A 17,995-nucleotide genomic window follows, 5' to 3' on the forward strand; every position below is an offset into this window, starting at 1 on the left:
TTCATCCACATTTGAGTAGTAGTGTCTGCCTTCACAACGGACCCTAAAGGAGTCTCAATGTTCAAAGGACCAGCATCCCTTTACATTTACAAGGGCTTTAAAGTATCTCACCATAGATAAAGCTGTGAGGGTATAACTCTAATTTAACTTCAAGCTTTATCTATAAAAAATACCATCATAGAGTATTGTTGCTAGGTGTATCCAATTCCCTTTTTTTTCCCCTGTTGCAGCAAATTAGAGCATGCTTATAAGGGTTTTATGCAGGGCTTTTTTTCTCAAAAATAGGTGCTGGAACTCAAGCAAAGCCCCCCAAAACCCCTCCACCCACACACACCCTCCAAATCACATCAAATAGTGGGTGTGGTCATTCAAATTCCACAAACAGTAGAAGGGTCTTAAAGGGGCATTAAATACCAGGATTGCATTACACACAGAGTGCAGAGCTGTCACTTGTAAACACAGAAACTGGACTTGTGTCTTTACAAGTGATTGTGGTGAGCAGCCCCCCCCCCCCCCCCCCTAAGAGTCTGAGCCAGAGGTGGTGGAATTGAGTTCCACCAAGTTCCCCCTGAAAAAAAGCCCTGGTTTATGTACACATTGTCACACCAGGCTTCCTATATGAGAGACATCTCAAAGCCTATAGTGGGTGTGTTTGGGAATACCTTTTCAGTGGTACAAGCAGTAAGCAAAAGGAGTTCCCAGATTTCCAACAAAAGGTAGTAGAGTAGCTTGGGCACTAAAACAATATCTGGATGCTAAATGGAAGACCTGAACGTGTAGGTGTTTTTATGCATTTAGAGGTTGTAACCCGAACAACAAGCAAACAGCTAAATACTTGGTTGAAATACTGTAGTTACATTGGTCCAGCTTGGACCATAACTTTGCATATACCATACCTGGCTGATGCGCCTGGATGCTAGAAATCACTAAAGTAGACACCTCTACTCCAGTAATCTCCACTTGCTTCCAGATCCAGTTCTGAATGGCTGTTCTGCTACATTCTGATCACAGAAGGTTGCCCGCTTGGCACGGGCTCCATTCAGAGAATCCAAAGGAGAAACACACGAGTGTGCGCTGCTCCAAAACATCCCGTAGCAATATCCTCATGAGCCAGGATTTGCATGGGTGCCAGCCCATTCTGTTGATCTGTGCCTTTTGTACTTCTACTGCATCTTGAATCCCCCCAACCAGTCATCAGATCAGCAATCATCCCTGAGGGCAGCTCTGAGATAGCAAAGCCCGGCCTCTACCAGGATGGCAGCCTCCATTCAGAGACATGGTAGAGAGAAAGGCATGGTAAGTCACTAATGGGGAAAAATCAGCTGCAGGAACACTACAGCTAACACTAATGACTGGTCATTTGCCCTCTGTATGGCATATTTTGGGCATAACGTTCAGCGTTCAGATAATTTTTAAAATGTATGAAGGGTCAGAGGTCTCTGTGATGAGTTTTCTATGGAACCCTACCCGGTATGTGTTACACCCCTCATTGCAGAAGATTTCTAACCCAATGAATCTTTGTTTTTTAGGTTAAGAAATGTTCTAAGGAAGGCCCTATGGTTTTCAACACTCTGAAACCGATCTTTCAGCACATCTTGACGAATATCAGAAAGTAGACGTGACAAGACTTTGGCGGCCCTGGAGCTCACAGACCTGGCCTTGCAATGTTGAAATGAGTTTAAATTCTGTGAGGCTCGTCATGTACGTTTCCTGTGAGGTTTGTGTTTAAGTGTCGGCTACACAAAGGGCTTCAAATACAAAGAATGTAGAAACCTCGAGGTGACTTGATATTCAGCGAACTCTTTTGTAATTATTACTTGTCTCTAAAAAGCCTTGTTCACTGTGTTTTACAGCATTCTTTATATGTTTCCAAAGTCTGGTTTAATATTTGTAGTTAATATTTGTAGATGTTCCTGTTTAATTTATTACATTCTGACTTGGGCATACTGCTGCCAGTTAGCAGACCCTGTCCAGCTAATGCACTGTGAACTGTTTATTGTATTCAGTATGAAGGATTCTCAGCGGAGGAGGACTGGTCGAGCCTTGACAGACCAGCTGTAGAATTCTGACAGCCATATGTTTATAATGTTTTGCAGTACAATAATTTATATAGGGACGTTACAAAAGAAGACATTTCAGGTAGGGATGTTTTTAAAGAAAAAAAAAGAAACTGAACCGAATTCTGTTTTATAGGCCTTACATTCTTAACAGTCTCTATTTTACAGCATATAAAAATGGAGGAAGGAAAAAGTTGTTGCCTATACCAACATTGCTGTCTGTATTGCCTGAAAAAATTAGGACACCTTCCTGCTGTAGGAAAATTGGGCATGGTGCTTCAAAGTTATATAGTGCCTCCTGCTTGGACTGTCCTGCAGAAGGATGGACACTTATTAAAGATATTTAAACCTAAAAATAAAACGTAATATACTGTAGCTTATCAGTCGTTTAACATGATGGCTGCATTTGTTTTCATTTTTCAAACTATGAACATTTTCAGAAGGTACAGAAAATATCTGTTGATCTTGCCAGAAATGCAGTGTGCATCCCAAGTCTCCCGTGAGGTGAGGGAGTCTCCCACATTTTCACTGAGGCTCCCTGACACCTGCAAGCTCCTCCCAATATCCCGGCTACAGGGCTGATCCTAGATGGTTCGCTGGATCACAGGAGAGAATGATTGGTGATTGGTGCAGCAGGAGGGACAGCTGTGAACACCCGTCTCCCTGTTTAGCATTTTTGCCGACATTCGCTTCTCCTTCTCTCCCTCCCACGGCTGTTGGCTAAAAAGCTATACAGGGAGACCGGTGTTCACAGCTGTCCCTCCTGCCACATCGATCATTCCCGGTTGTCCCTGTGTCCTCCTCTTCCAGCCGCTCCTCTGGCCCCCTGTCCTCCTCCACCCCACCCCGTGTTCTCCTTCGGCTCCCTGTCCTCCTCCCTGTTCCCCCGTCCCCGCAGCTGGCTTCCCTCCTCTCCTCTCCCACTAGTCTCATCAGCCCACCATGTAATTGAAATTAACAAAGACAAACATATGAAGGCCAACCATGACTCCCTCCATAAACACAATGGAGAAATGGGTGTAGCTGCCCAGGGGCAAGAAGTGTGTTATTTGCAGGATCACAGGGTAAAAGTAAAGTGAAAAAAAAAGAAAACAAATGGCAGCCACCACATCTAAGGCCTTGTTCACACGGGGCGATTACATCTGTGCCCCATTCAGGGCTGTGGATCACGGTGCCAGCAATCCCATTGTTGTCTATTGGGAAGCAGCTGCATGAACACAACCGCTGTGTCCCAATATGACATCCGTGTGGGTGTGGGTGTATGTCCCTGAACTCACCCTGGGTACATTTGGGGGCTGTGCACTTACACAGATGTCATATTGTGAGCAGCAACTGTGTCCGTGCAGCCATTGCGTCCCAATAGAAAACAATGGGGCTGCTGGCACAGGGATGCACGAAACACCTGTGCATCCCCATGTCATGGGACATGGATGTATTCTTCCTGTGTGAACAAGGACTAAGGACTGTAAACTTTAATACAGTATATGAAATTTTTGTTTTTATATGGTTTATACAGGGGCTGATTGATGAAAACATCTGCTGTTAGAAACATTTCTTGTTGTCCAGCTTTGCGGGTGCCGTTTCTTCAGTCCAGGATTGAAATATGTATTGTATTTCGTTTTTATGGGCAGCACTTTTTCTTATGGCGCATATTGCATTAATCAGACCCTCTTCATCTTTCTTCTATTAACTCCCCCCTTCTTTTTCTAACCTGCCCTTGCAATATTAAAGTGAGAAACTATTGTCTCATTGTTTTGGGAATCACAAACCTAATTACAAGGGATTGTCAAAATAATTATGTTTAATTTTGCTTTAATGTACTTTTTTGCCACTAACTTGTAATCCAGATTATAAAAGTTTGGAAATAATGTGCTACAATGTCAAAGTGAAAGGAAAAAAGCCTTTCTGTTGGTCAGTGAAGCCACCCATCACAAAGGGCCCAGGAGGGTGTGGGGCCAAGCTTGGCATTTAAAAAAAAAAAAATCAAGATTTTCATGTAAATTCAGCTGCCTACATCTTGGATCGAATGCTTATTTTGGTATAAATCTTGAACCGAAGATAATCTCTGCTTTTCATTATTTCACCATGTGCTCAATTTAAATGATTAGCTTTGTGACAGTTTTTTTTTTAAGTGTTTGTGCCTTGCAAGCAAGCATAGTTTTAGATTTCTTTTTGGTTTTAAAATGTAAAACCTGTTTCTGTTCAAAGACGGGAATCTGGAATTCCCCCCCTACGTTTTCCTGTGCTGAAGATGGTATAATGAAGAACAGTATTTTCCATTCCCCCGACTTCCTTTTCGGTGATCCCATGGAAAAATACTATCACTTTTGCAGCATACTTCAGCCCAGACAGTAGCTAACAGAACAATGGACTTAAAGTAGAACTATAGGCAAAACTTTTTTTCATTTTGGATAGAGTAAAGGAGAGTTAAAACCCCTGTAAGGTTTCTTTTTTCCCTGTTTGTCCCATTGGGGAGATTTCCCTTAACTTCCATAGCCAAACAGGAAGTGAGAGGAAATCCATTCAAACTAAGGGAGTTCCTTGGGGACCCCAGGTCCCCAGAGCTAGTGTCCCCATTGGATGTTTTCCCTATTACTTTTCTGTGGACAACCTAAAATTTGGGATTTTCTTTTGCTTTCATTTTCAGTGATAATGGTAAACGGGACAAATGGAGAGGGTGGCTCTCTTTAACGGGGGCACAGACAGTAATAAACACCTGACAGGTGTTCTCATCCTTTTCCCCTCTATCCCAAAAAAAAAAGAAATAAAAGTTTTGCCCTTAGTTGTACTTGAACACCAAATTTCACAGTATAAAATATGTCATTTTCTGTGCTTGCATGGTTCTGTGGCTGGAAGCTATTCCACTCGCATAGTTTCATTTTAAGTGTAGCAGCTCTATAAATAAGCAATAAACCCCTAGAATTTAAGATTTGTGAACTAGAGATAATATCTTCTGGTATTTGTAGAATACTCCAGTTAAAGTGTACCTTTTTTATATACACTATTGAGACCGTCACCTTTTTTCAGAGGTTGGGGGCCTTTCCTTAAACTGCATCCGGATTGGGGGTTTACACATGCCACAGCCGCAGTGCTTTGCGGCAAAAACAATCCCCCTAGTCACATTTGGCATGCAGTACCACCACTTCACAGAACATCTTCAAGTGAATGGGGCTAAACCCTAGGCTCCCAGTTATGTTGTGGTATTCCCCTTTCAAATAGCCAGTTCGACTGTCAGGACAAAAAATGCAATCAGGAGGTGGCAGTATTGCCTCTTGAATGCCTGTCCACCACGCCTGCATTGCTCCATGAAAAGCAATCCACTGTGGATCAGTCTTCACAGAGCAACGCAAGTGTAAAGAAGCCCAATTGAAGCTGGATCGATCATTGTAGTGTGGGGTTGTCTGCTTCATATTGCCCTATGCCATAATAGTGCCACAGGCTCCAATGAAGAAATAACCTTTATTCTTTGAATATATTCTATTTTTTATAGGGGGCAAGTCTCTGGTTACATGGTTTTTGTTTGTTTTTTTATTTTTTACATTTGTTGAATGTTACTCTTTACAAAACTATGTCTAATTACAACTTGCACTGGTTATTACTTGTTTCTTTTTCCTGTTCCCCTTGGCCACAACCAATAAATGTATTTTCTGCTGATAGTATGTAATTGTAAACTCATGCTAGCACCAGAGGGTGCAATTGAAGTTGTTGATTATGACACGTTGGTCCCACCAGAACAGTCATGGCTTCCTAAAAGCCCAACCTTCTGGGCATAGTAGAACAGACAAAGTAATGCTAAATGAAGTGCCTGAGCAAACAAACACCAGGCCATGGGTGTGCCTAAATTTAGCAACACATTTCGATTTATCTCTTTTAGCACTGTAGGTTGAATGAGAGAAATTAACTGACTCCCCCCATCCATGCTAAAAAAAAGCATAGATGTAGGCATCTTCACCCTCTGGTTATAATATTTGTACAGCCATAGCACTTATGGATGTAGTCATTGATAGGATGCAGTCATTGATAGACCAACAATTTTCCACCTGGTTAAGTCAATTTTTAAATCAACTTTCGTGGAGCTGGGTAGTTCCAACATGCAGGAGGAATCAGCTGAAATTTGTGCCGTGTGTGGCCAACATAATTTCTTGCATATAGTGGACCCTGAGCATAAGAACTCTGAGAGCTGTGGTAGTCTGAGGGTATTGAGGTGTCATAATCAAGGTATTCTGGGGCACTATATGATGCCTGTGCTGTAACAACATTAGTTTATATTATTTACCCCCAGTACAGGTTTACTTTACATATCGGTGTGGAATGGGACAGGAAGTTAAGATAGTTGGAAATACACTGTAATGCTCCATACACACGGTCGGACATTCCGACGACAAAATCCGTCTGATTTTTTCCGATGGATTTTGGCCCAATCTTGTTTTGCATACACACGGTCGCACAAAGTTGTCAGAAAATCCGATCATTCAGAACGTACAACACGTATGACGGGACTATAAAGAAGGCAGTAGCCAATAGCTTTTGTCTCGTAATTTATTCTGAGCATGCGTGGCACATTGTCAGTCGGAACGGTCTACAAACGATCGTAATTTAAATGATCGGATTTTGTTGTCAGAAAATTTTAGATCCTGCTCTCAAACTTTGTGTGTTGGAAACTCTGACGTAAAAAGTCAGATGGAGCCCACACACGTTCGGATTTTCCGACAACACGATCTGATCGCACATTTTCTGTCGGAAAGTCCGACTGTGTGTACAGGGCATAAGAGTTATGGACGGTTCCTGAAGAACCATCTGAAATTTGCTCAGTGGGTGGCCCTGCCGTCTGCCTCCCACCCAACATTCCTTGAAAAAATCTAAAGAACCAGGTCAGAAAATTGTTGGCTAAAAAGCTTCCCCATCCAATCACAGACGCAGCTGCTATTTGGGTATTTTGACAGTTGGCCGGGCCTGAGGTCAAAATACAATAGGCACAGCAGGATATTCATTCATCTGTGCTGCATATCAGTGTATGGTCAGCTTAAGAAGGTACTGTATTATTTACAATTGTATTATGTTAGCTTTTGTAATGCTTTATCATTTTTTAATCCGATTTATTAATTTATGTTTTTACATTGCTGTTTAAGGTAATGTTTTCGTCCATCAACTCCTAGATGGGAGATGTAGATCTAAAATGAAGGTGTTAATAGGGCCTTTTGACTATGAGATTCTGCTATGTCTCCCCTTGGCTTTGCTAGTCAACTGAACACACCTGGTGTTCCCGTTATTTGGCAGAGCTAAGCATTGTTTCTGATCACAGGGACTGTCATAAAGCTACGATAGTCTCCAACCATAGAGACTTTCCTACTACGATGAAATCTTCTGTGATCAAAGACAATCACACAGCTGAGTGAGATCAGGATTAGAAGCTGTCAGTGGGTGGAAGGGGTTGTAAAGGGACAAGATCTGTAAAATAAAGGGAATTTCCAACAAAAAGGGAAAGCTTCTGTTCCATTGTAGTGAGCATCTCCTACAGTTTCCTAGGAAACAATGAGAGGATCCCTTTCTTATTGTTTGATGTGCACGGTAGACCAAGTTATGAACGGAATATCATAGAGGACCACCGTATTTTAAAGGGAACATCTGTGGTGACATAATCCCATAGCTTGACCAATGTGCTATGAAAACACACCCCACTGTGCATAATAAGAGAGGTAATAATCTGGTTGTTACTTTGCAAAACCATCACGGTAACCTTGATGTTTAGCACATGCTTGCCCAGTGCACTTTTATTTGGAGAGAGAAGAAAAGTTTGAACCTATGTGAGCTTTTTCTACTTTCTGTGTTCCTATAGAACCTCCAAACTACGGCCGTGGGCTAAATGCGGCCCTTTACTTATCTTTATCGAACCCTTGGGGCACTGTAGCAAAACAAAATACACTTGCGCACAAATGTGTTAGCCAGGCAGTCCAAAGTTCATGATGGACAATAGCTAGCGGCCTTGCTGCCCTCCAGGATAGGGATATCCTAACAGTCAAATGGGAAAACAGAAAAGCACCAGCCTTGTGCATTATCCTTTGATACATTTATTAAGAAAAAACATTATTAAAAAATACTCACAAAGGTAGAAAGACAATCACGCATCTTTAACTTGTGGCAGTCTCCAGGGCATTTTCTCCTCCCACTGGTGACAGTCCGGCTCCCTAAAATCTGAAGGACAATAAACTGGCCTTTTGTTTAGAACAGTGATTCTCAACCAGGGTTCCGTGTAACCCTAGGGTTCCTCCAAAGGTTGCTAGGGGTTCCTTCAGCACTGGGCAATTTCTGCCTCTCAGATAAGTTCCCACTGACACCATTGATCTTTTTTGCTATCTGTAAGGAGGTTATTCTTCCCAATGACCACAAGTGTAAGGACCATTCTTCCCACTGGCCATCACATTATTGTATCATGAGTTGTAGACTTCTCATTTTTAGCAGGGGTTCCCCCGAGACCGGAGAACTATTTCAAGGGTTCCTCTGTGTTGAAAAGGTTGAGAAAGGCTGGTTTAGAACTTTGGAGACCCCAGCTGTAGAAGAATTTTCCCTTTTATCCAGTTGTGTCACAAAGACAGAAAATTGGAGGAAATAGAATGCCTGCTTCAAATGCTCTTCTGGACCCATGTGACCATGGCCGCTAGGAAGCTGTCATCTATAATGGGCCAATCATCTGTGGCTGAGGCATTACCCATCCAGGTATACATGGCGCAGGGTGGAGAATCCCCCCCACTGCAGATAATTGGGCCTTTACAAGTGATAGCTTCCTGGCAGACTCGGCCACATCTGTTCCAAAGAGCTTCCAAACACACAGAGCTCATCACCTGTTGGAAACAAAGGGAACACAGATAGCAAAAAAACCTTACAGATGTTCAATCCCTTTCTGAAGCTACCCAACAGTAAAATAAAAGCATTTGGCTGGGGTTTAAATCCTTTGTAGCTCAAACACTATTTTTGCATCTTTAATTTAAGCATTATGTATACAGATCACTACTGACAGTGTATTTACTGTTTGGGCAATATAAACCCATAGGATGTACATTTGCGGAAGAAGGGCTGATTTTTGCTTACTTTTTTAGAGCTTAATCAATAGCAATATATCCGTGCATTACTATAGCAACTACTTGCTCTACCACTTTGCAGTTTAAATTATGAATTGTTCTCCACTAAACAGTATTTTAAAAGGAATATATTTATAGTAAAAAAAAATTTTTGGGAAAGGGAGCAGCAAAGTTTGTGGTAGGTATAGCTTTGTGCATTAAAGCAAACCAACAAATATAATGTAATGAATATGGCCTCCCATTAAAATAAAATATGTGCTGCAGCATTTAGAAGTGTTTTTGCTCTTACAATTTTCTTATAGGGCACTATAACCATGCCGGGTCACTCCTTTGGTCCAGCTCATTTGTGTAGTGTGAGTGCTTCAAACCGTTCCTGGGAATGCTTAGCATACCATACTCTGGATCACCAGGAAAAGGTGGTCCAGGGCACAGTTCCCTTCAGTCTGAGCACAAATCACACCTTAGCACAGAATTCTCCAGAGTTAGATCACTGAGCCCAAAGGTAGGGATCACTGTGGTCTGGTTGGTAGACCCAATGATGTAAGGGTGCCCAGGAAAACTTTCTTATAGCCCAGTGTGAGTGCAGACCAGCATGGGAGTTTGGGAAGAGGATCACACTCGTGCCTAGTGTGAGTGTATTTTAAGTCCCCTTGAAAAGTCCCGCTAATACCTGTTGATCCTGCCAGTAGTCTGATTTCTGAATTTAGAGTAGAGTGGCCACGCCTTCTTGCACTATAGTGGGATGAAAAAATTTTGCAAACTAAAAATCTCAATAAAAACATTTGAAAAGAAAAAGAAAAAATGTTGCAAAGGGCATGGCTATCAACATTGTCACTTGTAGCTTGTCAAGTAGCACCTGGCCACACCTAGTCCTGCCACTGCTCTCTGGATTGACAGCCCTACCATCATCCATCTGTGAGCTGCAGTGTTTGGGAGGGGGGGCGTGTGAGACACAAATGAAAGAAGAGAGTTTTTTTTGTTTACTTTATCAGACTTCTGCATCACATAGTAACTGGATTTAGTACTTGTTTAGACTGCCCTGCAGGATCCTTTAGTTGTACTTTAAGTAAATATAAGGCTTCCATCGCATTTAAACACACTCCCAGCTGCTATGTATCCCAGGCTCTGCTGTCACTCTTGTAGACCCAGTGTGGGTATGGCTAGTGTTGGCAGGTAGAGTGGAGAGAGATCAGTGAACATCGGTTTGCCGATTGTCCCCCCCCCGTGAATTAAAGTGCTTCTAAAGTCAAAATGTTTTTTACTTTAAAGGGATTGTAAGGAGAATTATTTTTATTTTTTTTAAATAACAAACATGTTATACTTACCTCCACTGTGCAGCTCGTTTTGCACAGAGTGGCCCCGAACCTGCTCTTCTGGGGTCCCTCGGCGGCTGTCTCTGCTTCCTCCCTCAGATGCTTCTCACGTTCATGGCTATAGCCGCTCGCTGTATCACACGGCCCCGCCCCCTGGCGCTCCGCGTCAGTGGATGTGATTGGCAGCAGCGCGAGCCAATGGCTGCGCTGCTTTCCATCCATCCACTCCAGCCAATCAGCGGCCAGGCTGAACGGTGGAAAGGACGTCGGGGGACGAGCGCGGGACTTTCGAGGGGTCAGGTAAGTAAAACGGGGGGCTGGGGGGGCAGGCACTGTCAGATGATTTTTCACCTTAATGCATAGAATGCATTAAGGTGAAAAAACATTTACCTTTACAACCCCTTTAATGCATTCCCAAAACTGTTCTATCCAACCCCTCCTTAAACATTTACCTGACTTCTCTCACCGCTCCAGTGCTGTCCTGGCTGCAGCACTGCTCTCCTCTTATCACAGGAGACATAGGCTCCTGCTGCTGTCGGTTAGACTCTTGTGAGGAGGGAGATTGGGCATTCCTTTTTGGCCCTGTATGTGTCTATGGATGCACGCAGCCCAGCTCAGGATCACACGTGTACAGGTGCCCCCTTGGCACCTGGCTTTCTAGGGGGGCACTCAGTGGAAGCAGGAGCAGACAGCAGTGGAAGGGGACCGTCAAAGAGGAGGTGGAGAACTGTCCTGTGCAATATCATTGCAAAGAACAGGTATGTATAACATCTATTTATTTAACAAAAAAAAAAAACTTTAGTGTCACTATAACTGTCAATCACTGGCAGCGCTGACCAGGAAAAAAGCTGATCAAGCATGATCTGTGCTTGATCAGCTTCAGAGTGCAGAGGAAACATTATGGATCTAATAGACCTCTGCTGTTTCCTTAAAGAGGACCTGTCATATCTATTATGCTATTGAATAGGGAGCTTGTCATCCATACAGTTCAGTAAAAAAGAATGTTTAACCACTTCAGCTCCAGAAGAATTTAACCCCTTCCTGACCAAAGCACTTTTTGCAATACGGCACTGCGTGCTTTAATTGACAATTGCGTGGTCGTGCGACGCTGCACCCAAACAAAATTGACGTTCTTTTTTCCCCACAAATAGAACTTTCTTTTGGTGGTATTTCCTCTGTGTTTTTTATTTTTTGTGCTATAAACAAAAAAAGAGTGACAATTTAGAAAAAAACACATTATTTTGTACTTTTTGCTATAATAAATATCCCAATTTTTTTTAAAAAAAAGCTAACTTTTTCTCAGTTTAGGCTGATATGTATTCTTCTACATATTTTTGGTAAAAAAATCGCAATAAGTTTATATTGATTGGTTTGCGCAAAAATCCGTCTACAAAATAGGGGATAGATTTATAGCATTTTTATTATAATTTTTTTTTTTACTAGTAATGGCGGTGATCTGCGATTTTTATCATGACTGCGACATTATGGCGGACACATCGGACAATTTTTTAATATTTTTGGGACCATTGGCATTAATTCAGAGATCAATGCTATAAAAATGCATTGATTACTGTAAAAATGTCACTGGCAGTGAATGGGTTAACACTAGGGGTTGATCTAGGGGTTGATCTAGGGGTTAACTGTGTTCCCTTGGAGGTGATTCTAGCTGAAAGCTAGCTAATAGGAAGGAACACACAATCCTTCACTCCTGTTAGAATAGAACAGGGAAGTGTGTGTTTACACATACTCGTCCCTGTCCTGTGCCTCCTGCTCACGATCGCTCGCGGCCGGAGGTCACCGTGACCGTCAGCCGCGAGCATCGGCTTCCCTGCTGTGCAGCGGGCGCCTGCTATCCCAACCCAGCGAGCCAATGTATAGCTACGACAGCTCGCACAGGGGAGCCAACCTGCCACAGTTTGACTGTGGCGGTTGGTCAGGAAACGGTTAAAAATGAAAGTCACGCAGAAAAAAAACCCCACCCCTGCCCCTACAAATACGCACGTACATTTGTAAACACACCCGCCAGGTGCACCTATGTATGAAAACAACTATTAGGCTACACATATTAGGTAACACCATGCACGTTGGAGGGACAGCAATAATTCTAGGGCCATCATTTACAGTTATCTCCATACTGATGACATGTAAAGGCTTTAAAGCTGTGCTTGTGACACATTTGGATACCAAAGTTTGTCACTGTTTGACACAAGTGTAAGCAATTTTAGGGCTTGACATGATTGGTATCAATCTACTGTATGCAGCCTCATCTTTTATATTTTACCAAAAATTGGGTAATGTGTTTGTGTGCACAAAAAAATTAACTTTAGGGTATTTTTTATGAAAATATGAGTTTGATAAACAGTTTCTTCCAGTCTAAGTTATTTTGTACAGTGGGCTGTAAGAGGATGCTGCACATAAAAGAGTGTACCGGTGCCCAGACTATGAACATTAATGTATTTACAAATGTTTAACATTTAGTAAATTAACTTTAAAACAAGTCCTCAGTAACCTCCCTATCTGCAGGCACTGCGGAGTAATTAATTTGCATTGTTTGCAGTCTACCAGCCTTCTAATGTAAACAAACAGCAGATATTGTAAACCAGCATTTGTCAACTTTTTTTCAGGTTTTTAAAAGTATGAGAATTTTTTTTTCATCCCAGGTGAATTATCCCTTAAGGACAAATTGGGCCTTCATTTGTTGGTAAATATTAATGAATATCTCCCCTTTTTTTTTATTATCAAACTGTATCCAAAATGTTTTTAAACTTCAGCTGTATACCATATGGTGTGTGCATTATTTGTTGTCTCTACCCATAGTAGGGCCAAGAAAAAATAGTGCACACTCTGATTTTTTCCCCTTATATATATAGCGCTAAATTTAACTATTTGAATAATTTTTTTTTAAAACATTTATTTATTAGAAAGACTTTTCCTCTAGCAATTGGCTATTGCAGTGATCATGTGATCAGGAGCTGGTCTTAGTTGTTACTCTAAGCCCTTGTACACACGGTCGGAGATTCCGACGGAATGTGTCCTATCGGACTGTTTTGTCTGATATTCTGACTGTGTGTGGTCTCCATCGGACTGTTTCCGTCGGAATATCCGACGGACCAACTTTTCCAACTTGCCGGTAAAATTTTCCGACAAACTGCTCTGATTGGACATACTCCGATCATGTGTAGCCTACTCCAACGGACAAAGTGCCACGCATGCTCAGATCAAATTCCTAGACCAGAGCTATTGGCTACTAGCCTGAACGTAGTCCCGTCGTAACTAAATAACGTCATCACGTTATGTACAATCGGATTTTCCAACAACTTTGTCCGACCGTGTGTATGCAACAGTTTCGGACAAAATCCTTCGGACAAAATCCAACGGATTTGGTTGTCAGAATGTCCGACCGTGTGTACAAGGTCTTAGACCAGGAGTTGTGGGTGATCCATATTGTGAAGTGCATGATTGAACGTGCTCCCAGCTCAAACACATGCTGCGTATTAGTGTTGCAACAGAAAAACAGCAGAGTCCCCTTCTGTGACACCACATACCGTGTTCGTGTTATGCTGGTTATCAGGATTGTCATAATTTGAGGGAACCCAGACGGCACCCCAGGGCGAAGGCTGCTGTAAGCTGTTAGACACGGAATGAATTCAGACTTCAGTTCCAGTTGTGAACTTTGGGGTTAAATCATTCCATAGTACCCGCAGCTACAATGGTCAATGAGCCCATGTTCACATTGGGCCAATTTGATATGTCAAATCACATGCCAAATCGAAGCCTATTGCCGGCAACGGCACCATCCGAATCGGTGCGATGCTGATTTTGAAGCACTGCATTGATTCCCAAAAGTAGTTCCTGCGCTCCTTTTGGTGACTTTGGAGATGATTTGAATAGACTTCTGCACATGAACCTGCACAGATGTCTCTTAAATCGCCCCCAGAAGTCAGACAGAAATGCCGGTTCGAAATTGTGCGAGTTCAGCTGGACTCACCTGATTTGATCACTCTATGTGATCCTAGGCTCAGGGCTTGCTTTGAAGTCCTTTTACTGCTTGTTAAGAATATGTAAATTATTTAATGTCAATAGTATGGGCACAAGTGCACTTTAATGATGATTTATTTAGCATAGAGTTGCATTAAACCTTCACCCCTTTTTAAATTGTTTAATATTGTTCCTTCCCATTCCTTTTTCAAAGCAGTCTTTTTTTTTTAATTCTTGTGCGTAAATATCCTTTTTTGAATCCAGTACTTCCTGGTTTTATTGCCTAGCCACTTGACCTCCAGAAGATTAAAGCCTGGTTCACAACTACGCAGGTTACAGTTTGCATATTACAGGTGCATTTTACGTTTTTCAATACACAGCTTTGATCCCTTGAAGTCTATGGAACCAAAAACCTGAAAAAAGTCCTTGGCCCTTTCTATAAAATGCACAGATGTGAACGTGACGGATTGTAGTGTGTTTCTGCAAAACTGAAAAATGCACTAAAAAATGCATAGGTGTGAACCAGGCCTTAAGGGAAATTATAGATTTTATTCCCTGCCCAGGGAGTGTCGGCGGCTTGCGCCCCCCTTCTCAAAAATGCATAATAAAGTATACGTATCTACGTGATTCTGCTCACCATGGCCGTCCTGTAGCAGTAAATCTGCTATAGGGCGAGCGACATGTGGCTAGGCAAGAAAGACATCACCATGCTGTCTACAACCTTCTGGGATGGGTGACGCTTCAGGGCCATCTTCCACACACAGTGCATGGCATGCATGGTGGCGCATCATCACAAAGCCAGCTGTTAGAACCTAAGAGACAACCAGCTCCTGATGTTGTCACAACGGAAGATGGCGACGTTGGACACGCTGTTCAGTAGCTAAGCAGTGGATTACACTAGAAAACTCTGGATTCAATGGGCGTATGTTTTTTGGGATCATCTAGCAGACAAGGTACGAGGGGACCGAAAAATAAAATTAAGATAGGCAGATAAAGTTTATTTTTAATTTGTGCTCTTTTTATCTGTTTGGAGTTAGCCCAAATATGTTCTTTTTTGTGTTCACCTGATTATAAAAAAATCTCAGATCTTAGCAGTGATCTTCTTTTCTACAATCTGTGTGTGGGGTTGTTGGTTCACCTTGGACTGAATGAACTGTCCAATTTCTGTCCATACAACTACACATTCTCCTCTGGAGGGTTGGTGGTTGAACGCCTAGGTCAGCTTATTTTCCAAGTGTTATTAGGCTATTGATTTTATCGTTATCCTGGAATATTTGTTTTGAATAAAGGTATCACAAGTACCAATTATTTTTTGGGGATTCAAGGGAATTTATTTAACCTGTACGGAGTGAAGAAGAAAATGGTAGTCACTGGACTATTCATACCATGCAATAGGATAGCTGATTTTTATAATAACCGAAGTAGTGAGAAATTGATAATTTGCGCAGCATTTTCTACTGTTTTATGAAGTTTGTAGGAGATTTTAATGTCCATAACCTATCCAGTTCTATAGCTGTTTGGGCTCACCGTTATATAAAGTTGACATACAGGTTTATTATGATTTGCATTCCAAAACCCATGGTAATACGGTGAGCGTTGCTGTTGAAGTCCAAGATAAACACTATAGGGTTAGGTTAGTGGCCAAGCTATGAAGGGCCGAACATACACAGGTGGGGTGGCATTAACGTGGCACCAAGGAATGACTACCTGTTCAGTCATTAAAGCCCAACACTGGAAAATCTGATAATTCTCCTTTGCACTGCAAGGGTCAGCTACTTTTTTGGGTCTAGGGGACAGTAAAAGCACTTTTACGTACCCGACCAATTTTCAAGCTTCCTGGAGTTGATTTTTAGGTCAATACTAGAGCTCACCCTTAACTGTTACGTATCTAATTAGTTCAATGTCTTTTTCCAGTTTAAAGTGGTAAACCCAAAACCAAAAATATAATATATTGCAGCTTACCATTCATTAGATGTGGTAGCTACATTCGTTTTTAGGTCTTTTTTAGGCTTTTTCCCCATCTGGCTAGTAACACATCTCCTGTATTGGAGAGCCGCCATTCTGGATGAAGGAGCACAGAGGGCAGCAACATTTTTTTTCTCCTTTGGGATAAAGGTTTTACATAAACACATAAAACAAATTTTAGGCATCCCTGTCAGTTGTATATGATTTGTCTCATCCCTCTAACTGCAAGAGAGTGTGTTCTGTTAAAAAAGAAACAACAGACTTACTAGCCAGATCACCAGGTGAAAATAAAGGAAAGAAAGCCTAAAAAAGAAAACTAATGCAGCCTAAGAATTAGTAAGCTGCAATATTTAAAATGTTTGATTTTGGGTTTAATATTGCTTTAAAGGGTTTGTAAACCCTCAAGGTTTTTCACCATTCTATGCATTAAGGTGAAAAACCTTCTGTAATGCACCATCGATGGGGACGAACACAGCAGCTCCAGCCACTGTCTGGGGTCCTCATTGGATAGATTGAAAGTGCAGCCATTGGCTCCCACTGCTGTCAATGAAATCTTGTGACACGGGAGTTGGGGCGGGACCGAGTCCTGCTGTCTGTGTCAATGGACGCAGCGGCAGGACTCTGGAGTGTGCCCGCACGGATGTCCCCTTGGAATGCGGGTCTCCGAGGGGGCACTAGATGCAGGAAGGAGCCAGAGGCGCTGCTGGGGGACTCCAGAAGAGGAGGACCGGGGCCACTCTATGCAAAATCCTTGCACAGAGGAGATAAGTATAACATGTTTTTGTTATTTAAAAAAAAAAAACCTTTACAACCCCTTTAAGCGTATTGCGTTGATTATTTATTTAATGGAGGATACAGCACTCCACTCTTGTGTATTTATAGTTTACCGACTTGGTAAGTACTGTATATGTAATATTCTTTATCTGTCAAATGTTTACCAGTCTCATAGGGGCCAAATCATACTTGCATGTTGTCCTGTGTACATAATTCGTATATCCATTGTATCTTGCTTCATTGACTGTGGCATTGCAGCCACACATAGTTAGTATGAATTTGTTACTAGGAAGTAAAATATATTTATATTGTTAATAGAAATATTTTAAGAAATAGTGAATTAAAAGCTCTATTATGAAACTGTTTCAGATATTTTTGCAGAACATATACACCGTGTTTTATGGAGACAGGTGATACAAGAAATGTTTTTGAAAGGCTTTCATGTTCTATCTAGCACTCTTTTAATATTTATTTTGCTCTTTGTCATTTTAAAGATGCATTAATAAAAGCTTTTTATTCAATCTAATCACCTCTTCATTTATTTCATTATTCTTAAAAGTGTATATACCTGTACATTGGTCATTAGTGCAGGTAAGTATTAACATTAAAGTTGAACTCCAGGCAAACAGCTAACACACAGATGAAACACATATGGTGGAGCGTATTTACCAGACAAATGATTTATATTATTGTCCATCCAACCCTGAGATTTACATAGCTCTGTCACACATCACAGGGGTGTCATGGCAGGTCAGGAGACCTGATGTTTGTCTGCTGCAGTAACACTTAAAGAGTCCCGTCCCTTCCCAGGCATGTATCCTCTAGGGCAGGC

At 41.8% G+C, this 17,995-nt stretch overlaps 1 protein-coding gene across 1 annotated transcript in view; it reads left to right on the plus strand.

The window, feature by feature from the left end:
- PTPDC1 (protein tyrosine phosphatase domain containing 1) overlaps positions 1-17,689 on the plus strand; it is a 150,155-nt gene extending 132,466 nt beyond the window's left edge. Inside the window, exon 10 of the mRNA XM_077452103.1 lies at positions 1,530-17,689. Within this exon, the coding sequence (XP_077308229.1) occupies positions 1,530-1,616 (87 nt within the window). The 3' untranslated portion in view covers positions 1,617-17,689. The remainder of the gene's footprint in view (positions 1-1,529) is intronic.
- The last annotated feature ends 306 nt before the right edge of the window (positions 17,690-17,995 follow it).

The sequence above is a fragment of the Lithobates pipiens genome, unplaced genomic scaffold (genome assembly GCF_037356315.1).
Source record: "Lithobates pipiens isolate NorthernLeopardFrog02 unplaced genomic scaffold, aLitPip1_a1.2 Scaffold_23, whole genome shotgun sequence".
Lineage (NCBI taxonomy): Eukaryota > Metazoa > Chordata > Amphibia > Anura > Ranidae > Lithobates > Lithobates pipiens.